Below are 7882 nucleotides of genomic sequence, written 5' to 3'. Positions count from 1 at the left end.
TGTTCACCATTACACTAGTGCACTAGTTCCTATATGTTCACCATTACACGAGTGCACTAGTTCCTATATGTTCACCATTACACGAGTGCACTAGTTCCTATATGTTCACCATTACACGAGTGCACTAGTTCCTATATGTTCACCATTACACGAGTGCACTAGTTCCTATATGTTCACCATTACACAAGTGCACTAGTTCCTATATGTTCACCATTACACTAGTGCACTAGTTCCTATATGTTCACCATTACACGAGTGCACTAGTTCCTATATGTTCACCATTACACGAGTGCACTAGTTCCTATATGTTCACCATTACACTAGTGCACTAGTTCCTATATGTTCACCATTACACGAGTGCACTAGTTCCTATATGTTCACCATTACACTAGTGCACTAGTTCCTATATGTTCACCATTACACTAGTGCACTAGTTCCTATATGTGTTACAGGTCAACATCGTGAGGCTGTGTTAAGAAGGGATGAGGTGTCTGTGAGGCAGAGTGAAGTCACCTTCACATGTTTCCGAGTCAGGCTTGAAGACAAAGCCTTTGGGGCAGGAACAAGTGTAGCTGCCTGGGGTGTTCCTGCACAGCCCGTTATCACACAGCAGGCGGTTCACCAAACACTCGTTGATGTCTGAAAGGCACATGAAAATCCACAAATGAATTTGACAAATAAAACCTCATCTCACAGTTTTATTCTAGTTTATTATTCATTCATGCTGAACCGCAATGCCTCATTTATTTAGAATGTTGTGTGTGTGTGTGTGTGTGTGTGTGTGTGAGTGTGTGTGTGAGGTTGTGTGTGTGTGTGTGTGTGAGGTTGTGTGTGTGCGTGTGTGTGAGTGTGTGTGTGTGTGTGTGTGTGTGTGTGAGGTTGTGTGTGTGTGAGTGTGTGTGTGTGTGTGTGAGTGTGTGAGGTTGTGTGTGTGTCTGTGTGTGTGTGTGTGTGAGTGTGTGTGCATGAGTGTGTGTGTGTGTGTGTGAGGTTGTGTGTGTGAGGTTGTGTGTGTGTCTGTGTGTGTGTGTGTGTGTGTGTGTGTGTGTGAGGTTATGTGTGTGTCTGTGTGTGTGTGTGAGTGTGTGTGCATGAGTGTGTGTGAGGTTGTGTGTGTGTGTGTGTGAATGTGTGTGTGTGAGTGTGTGTGCATGTGTGTGTGTGAGGTTTTGTGTGTGTGTGTGTGTGTGTGTGTGTGTGTGTGTGTGTGTGTGTGTGTGTGTGTGTGTGTGTGTGTGTGTGTGTGAGTGTTTGTGTGTGTGTGTGTGAGTGTGTGTGTATGAGTGTGTGTGAGTGTGTGTGATAAGGACCAGGAGGATCTGTGGTCCCGTGTGCAGGGCGGGCGTGTCCACGTACCCACGCAGTTCTTGCCGCTGGAGTCGGACTCGTAGCCGATGTTGCAGATACAGCGGTAACTGCCACGCAGGTTCTCACAGATGCCGTTCTGGCAGATGTCCGGGTCCAGGGCGCACTCATTAATGTCTGAGAAACACGGCACGGGTCACAACCAGTCCAGCCGCCTCTCCGCACTTCCTCAGTATTTACCAATAAAAACGTGTGTATCTGCGTCTTTGCACACATGCATGTGTGAATCCCCGAGTGCGTGTGTGAGACTGTGTGTGGCCATGCGTGTGATTGCATGTGTTTTTACACGCGTGTGCGTTAGCTCACCTCTTCCGTCTGCTGTGATGCCAATCCCACTGCTGCAGAGAGCCTGGAACTCAGCTGTGGAGAAAGGAGAACATTCAGAACATTCAGAACATTCAGACCATTCAGAACCATTCAGAACATTCAGAACGATTCAGAACGATTCAGAACCATTCAGAACATTCAGAACATTCAGACCATTCAGAACATTCAGAACATTCAGACCATTCAGAACCATTCAGAACATTCAGAAACATTCAGAAACATTCAGATCAGATCCGACACACACGTCAGCCACGATCACACGTCAATACTGTCATGCAGTCTGTTACACCTGCCCTGTCCGATAACCTTTATACCTTTCGTCTTCTACTTCTGCTATAAACGTCCAGGACCTTCATAAGCTTCATGACAGATTATGCCCATAAGACAGAACATAAGTAATCAAATTTTTTACTAGATTTTTACTGCGTGTCTTTTACTGTTCTGTTTACTCAGTCAGTATGACTACAAAAACATGACTCCTTGTCTTTAAAAGCTCCCGACTGTGTATACGATATTCCACACTGGAATATATGTATATTGGTAGTCTAAAAGCAAAGTGTCAAACTCAAATCCTGAACACCCACAGCACGGTGAAGTCTGGCTCTGGCTTTAACGCCTACCACCTCACTCACTGATGAACCGTGGAGCTGTACTAGAGGTGTTAAGGGGGGTGAACACTCCTGTTGTCTGAGGCTGACAGCTACACCCTCACCTGAGGACACTGAACCTGTCTGAAGATATACAAGCAGGTGTATGAATCAAAAGAATAAACCGCCAGAGGTTTCACCTGAGTTGCGCGCCGGGCACGGGTGGCACGGCTGGCCGAAGCCATGCTCAGGGCTGGCACAGCAGCACTCGGACTTGGTGACGGCCCCGGGGAAGGGTCGCGAGCAGGTGCCCATCTTGATGGCGCCGTAGCAGGTGGCACGCATGTGCGTGTCCACGCAGACACGGCCGTCCACGTCGATGGCCAGGCCGGGCGGGCACTCGCAGCGGAAGGAGCCCTCCGAGTTCAGGCACCGGCCGTTCATGCAGATGCCCGGCGTCTGGCACTCGTCGATGTCTGTGGGGTAAAAGGAAGCAGGGGTGCGTGTGAGAGTTTATATGACACCCAAAGAAACTGGAGTATTATCCCTACGGTAACATATCTTAATACAGCTAATATTTGCCTAGTATTTATTCTACATATTATTTAGGAACTGTTGTGAAAACATTTTTCATATTAATTTACTATATCAGTAGCTACAGCAAAGTATTAACTAACAAGAATGATATATAGATAGAAGAGAATGGAGTTTGAACCATTGGTGTGTCATTGGAGAACAAAGGGTTAAAGTGAATGTGGCCAGGTGAAGGTGTTTACACTGTAGTTTGCGTTATTCTAATTACAAAAAAAAAACCACTGAAGAAACATGTAAATGTTTTACAATCATATTTATCCTCAACAGAAATAGTTCCAAGCTCCCCAGTGATTGAAGCTCGTTCATCCACTCAAGTGATTGAAACATCTGATTTACACTCTTCTGTATTTTCTGACCCTGGCCTTTCTGATTCACCTCTTTTAAGTTGAGTCTATTAGCAGATGGTTGTGCAGCCAGACTCGTGTGTGTGTGTGTGTGTGTGTGTGTGTGTGTGTGTGTGTGTGTGTGTGTGTGTGTGTGTGTGTGTGTGTGTGTGAGTATCTCAGAGGAGAAACACAAACTCAACGGACAATCAGAACTTGGTATATAACGTGACATTCCATTTGTAACACATTACATGTGCCTTCAGTGGAGATTACAACAAAAAACATTTTTCAATACATGCTGCTTTGTAATGCAGGGCTGCAAATAATGAGATTTAAACAAGATGTTCTGCAAGGTGACAAATTAGGCTTTAAACCTGATGGTTCTGATTCTAGCGCCAATGCCCAAACTTTAGTTCTCTGTCTCTGTTCCTGGAGTTCATCATCTGGCAGTGATTAGCTCCAGTACACATGACTCTAATATTCACTCCTAATCATGCAAATGTTCAACCCTGATGATTTCAGCTAGCTCTAATATTCCACTGCTCCTGAACTCTATCAGGCATGTTGGAACCAGCCTCCGCAGGGCAGAGGGTCAACACAGTCAGGGCAGAGGGTCAACACAGCCAAGGCAGAGGGTCAACACAGTCAGGGCAGAGAGTCAACACAGTCAGGGCAGAGGGTCAACACAGTCAGGGCAGAGAGTCAACACAGTCAGGGCAGAGGGTCAACACAGCCAGGGCAGAGGGTCAACACAGCCAGGGCAGAGGGTCAACACAGTCAGGGCAGAGAGTCAACACAGTCAGGGCAGAGGGTCAACACAGCCAGGGCAGAGGGTCAACACAGCCAGGGCAGAGGGTCAACACAGTCAGGGCAGTGGGTCAACACAGTCAGGGCAGAGGGTCAACACAGTCAGGGCAGAGGGTCAACACAGCCAGGGCAGAGGGTCAACACAGCCGGGGCAGAGGGTCAACACAGTCAGGGCAGAGGGTCAACACAGCCAGGGCAGAGGGTCAACACAGCCGGGGCAGAGGGTCAACACAGTCGGGGCAGAGGGTCAGCACAGTCAGGGCTGAGGGTCAACACAGTCAGGGCAGAGGGTCAGCACAGTCAGGGCTGAGGGTCAACACAGTCAGGGCTGAGGGTCAACACAGTCAGGGCTGAGGGTCAACACAGTCAGGGCTGAGGGTCAGCACAGTCAGGGCTGCTGTCTAGTGCTACAAGCCCATCTGACCGTTTCAGCCAATTCCATCAATTCATGATCAAATTCAATCAATGAATCGGATTTGCCAGGTGAGCTAAACGAATTGCTTGCAATATCCTAAAAAATGTATGAAGGAAGTCGTGGCCTGACTCCATCTGTGTGATTGAATTGGCAGAAGTGAATTTAGCCCATTAAAGCGGACTTGGCCCGGAGCCTTACTGAACCCGCCCCCCTGCTCCACCCACCCCACCCCTCCTCCACGCCCCACACATCTGCTCACCGGTGCAGTAGCGCCCGTTCGGTGCCAGCGTGAAGCCGTGCTTGCAGATGCACTTGAAGCTGCCGTCCTCGTTGATACACATGCCGTTCAAACACATGTTGGTGGTGGCACACTCGTCGTGATCTGCAGGAACGACGCTCGCCGTCAGAAACAGCTCGGCGGGAAATGACAACATTTATAACATGATGGCTTTTGTAAGACCACCAGTTACACACCAGTAACCCACTGCAGGTCGTACGCTTTTACAGTATGGTTCTGTTAACGGGTCATTTAACATGAGCGTCAGCATCGGTTTTTACCCTGAGACATTACAGCCTGGTTTTTGTCACGGGAGGGCGCACACACATATAGAGTTCAAATAACATCAAACACAAATGAGGGAAAGCAAATGAATGAACGCCATAACGACAGCTACGGGAACACGGGCAGTCCATTTAACATCGTGCAGAGTAAAATGGGACCATGATGTTCATTATGCGGTAGAGTTCATTTACTGGGTGTTTTACTGCGCAGGCAGGCGTGACTACGGTGGCCTGGGGGCCGTTAGGTGTCTGAACTCTCACCTATGCAGTTCTTCCCGTCGGGGCTGAGCTCGAAGCCCGCATTGCAGATGCACTGGAAACTCCCGTCCGTGTTCACACAGCGGCCGTTCCGACACATGAGCCCATTCACTATACACTCGTCGATATCTGAAACGGATGAAACGTGTGACTGCTCGAGAGAGGACACTGTGTTTTACTGTAGGACACTGTGTTTTACTGTAGGTATACTGTGTGACACTGTGTTTTACTGTAGGACACTGTGTTGTACTGTAGGTATACTGTGTGACACTGTGTTTTACTGTAGGACACTGTGTTGTACTGTAGGTATACTGTGTGACACTGTGTTTTACTGTAGGACACTGTGTTGTACTGTAGGTGTACTGTGTGACACTGTGTTTTACTGTAGGACACTGTGTTGTACTGTAGGTGTACTGTGTGACACTGTGTTTTACTGTAGGTGTACTGTGTGACACTGTGCTTTACTGTAGAACACTGTGTTTTACTGTAGGTATAATGTAGAACACTGTGTTTACTGTAGGTATACTGTATGACACTGTGTTTTACTGTAGGTATAATGTAGAGCACTGTGTTTACTGTAGGTATACTCTATGACACTGTGCTTTACTGTAGGTATGCTTTAGGACACTTTTACTGTAGGTATGTTGTAGGACAGTCTTTAATTAAAAGATTACAGTGCACTTTTAAAGTTCGTACCAATGCAGGCCTGCTTGGTGGGGGTGCCCTGGTACCCCTCGTGACACTTGCAGTGGTACGATCCCTGTGTGTTGACACAGTCTCCGTTCACACAGGGGTTACTGATGCACTCGTCCACATCTGCGAAGGAAACAGCAGGAAGAGATGTAGATTAGAGAGTACAAGGAGCGTCCTGCAGATGTCAGCAGAGAGGAGGGTCCAGTGAGTGACCCAGCAAATGTTCACATTCTGCAACAGTTTCCTCAGCTCTCACTTTTCAAAGTAAAAATGCTTTGGAAACTTTTCTACTGAGAATATCGGTCCTCGCCAAACAATGCATGATTTTCCAAAAAACAACAGCAGAAGACAAACAAAATATTCCCTGGTAAGAATCAGAAACATGGTGAATATATGAGAGCACTCATTACATTACAGTATGCGTAGCGTGTTACAGTATGTTAAGTATTGGGGGGCTGGCGGGGTGTGTGTGTGTGAGGCGTTGGGTTACCGATACACTCCCCACGGACGTCCTGGTGGTAGCCCATGTTACACTCGCAGCGGTAGCTGGTGGGGGAGGGGATGCACCGGCCGTTCAGGCACAGGTTGGTGAAGTGCTTACACACGTCGATGGTGGAGCTCTCGTTCAGAGACAGCTGCCCTGCAATCAGAGAAAAGGGGCGGGCGTCAGTTCAGAGTCCTCGGACGCACGGCAGAGCTGTGCTTGTGTTAACATCTGAGCAAAGCGTGAAAGAGGATGTCTGTCCTAACACACGTCTGCTACAGCCTGGAGCACAGGGTGAGAGGAACCATGAGGAACTCCAAACCTCATTCACAACACCAGCCGTAGTAATGATCATACGGAATACTCATACGGAAACTTCTCCTATCAGTACTTGAGTGTCGTTTAGTAGCCTATATGTGCTTTCATTAGACGCCAGACATTACGTTTTAGGAAAGGAATTTTACGTATACTTGTTTACCGAATTTTACCTGCGTGACACAAACTTACCAATCCCGGGCCCCGAGCCACCGTTGCCATTGGTGATGGTGCCTCCTCCAACACCGTTGATGTAGACGCCGTTGCCGTTTTGCCCAGGAAACTTGAAGCCGCCGTGTCCCCCGCCGTTAAAGCCGCCGCCCCCGTTGAAACCTCCGCCCCCGTTGAAGCCTCCGCCCCCGTTGAAAACTCCGCCCCCATTGCCGGTTCCAAAGGGAAGGCCTTCGATGCACAGCCTTCGATAAGCATCTAAAGACAGGGGGAAGACGGTGTTGTGGCTGTGTTTGTTTTCTAGCGAATGCTGAGTTCACAGTCAGACTCCAGCACTGCAGAAGGGCCGTGTGTGTGCCAGCCAAACGCTGGCAGGAGCCAGGCGGGTGGGGCTCATGAAGGGCTCTTTGTGAAATATTACGCACTTCCCTGTCCAAGAAAATCCAGTCACGCCAACTCAAACACCACCACAAACACCTGATAGCTTCCACTTGGGGGAAAAAAGACAGATGTTGAAGTACCCAAGATTTTCTTGAGCATTTAAGATAATGTATTGTTAAGAGCTTTCAAATTTGGGTTCTTTGCACAGCGGTATCAGTCAGTAGTGAACGCAAAAACACACACAAAAAAAAACACAGAAAACACAAATCAAAAAGGCAGGAAAAGCCACAACTGACTGAACTGAACTGTTTCTGCTCTAAAACACTGCAAAGCTGCACCTGCCCCTTCTTTACCATATTGACGTTTGCAAGATAAATGTTTATACAATACAAGGTTGATAAAGCAATTTGCAAATGTAAATAGTTTTGGTCAAAATAATGTAAGCCAATAATTAACCATTTTACATCAAGGGATTGCTAATGCACTTAATTATAGTGCAGAAAAGATGGAAGCCACAATATCTGGCAATATAATCGCAATATGATATTTTGTGCGTATCGGGGATCCTTTAAACTGATGTCATCCTCCCTTAACCCCC

At 47.6% G+C, this 7882-nt stretch overlaps 1 protein-coding gene across 1 annotated transcript in view; it reads right to left on the bottom strand.

Moving 5' to 3' along the window:
• Positions 1–513: 513 nt before the first annotated feature.
• Positions 514–7882, bottom strand: part of LOC143527924 (fibrillin-2-like) — a gene marked incomplete at its 3' end in the record, with an annotated part of 36855 nt that continues 29486 nt past the window's right edge. Inside the window, exons 11-19 of the mRNA XM_077023305.1 lie at positions 6925–7161; positions 6424–6573; positions 5937–6056; positions 5244–5369; positions 4681–4803; positions 2480–2755; positions 1672–1725; positions 1357–1482; positions 514–639 (exon numbers count right to left, since the gene is read on the bottom strand). Coding sequence (XP_076879420.1) covers positions 514–639; positions 1357–1482; positions 1672–1725; positions 2480–2755; positions 4681–4803; positions 5244–5369; positions 5937–6056; positions 6424–6573; positions 6925–7161 — 1338 coding nt within the window. The remainder of the gene's footprint in view (positions 640–1356; positions 1483–1671; positions 1726–2479; positions 2756–4680; positions 4804–5243; positions 5370–5936; positions 6057–6423; positions 6574–6924; positions 7162–7882) is intronic.

Source organism: Brachyhypopomus gauderio, chromosome 12 (genome assembly GCF_052324685.1).
Source record: "Brachyhypopomus gauderio isolate BG-103 chromosome 12, BGAUD_0.2, whole genome shotgun sequence".
NCBI classification, from domain to species: Eukaryota; Metazoa; Chordata; class Actinopteri; order Gymnotiformes; family Hypopomidae; genus Brachyhypopomus; species Brachyhypopomus gauderio.
This window is presented reverse-complemented; position numbering and strand designations above follow the sequence as displayed.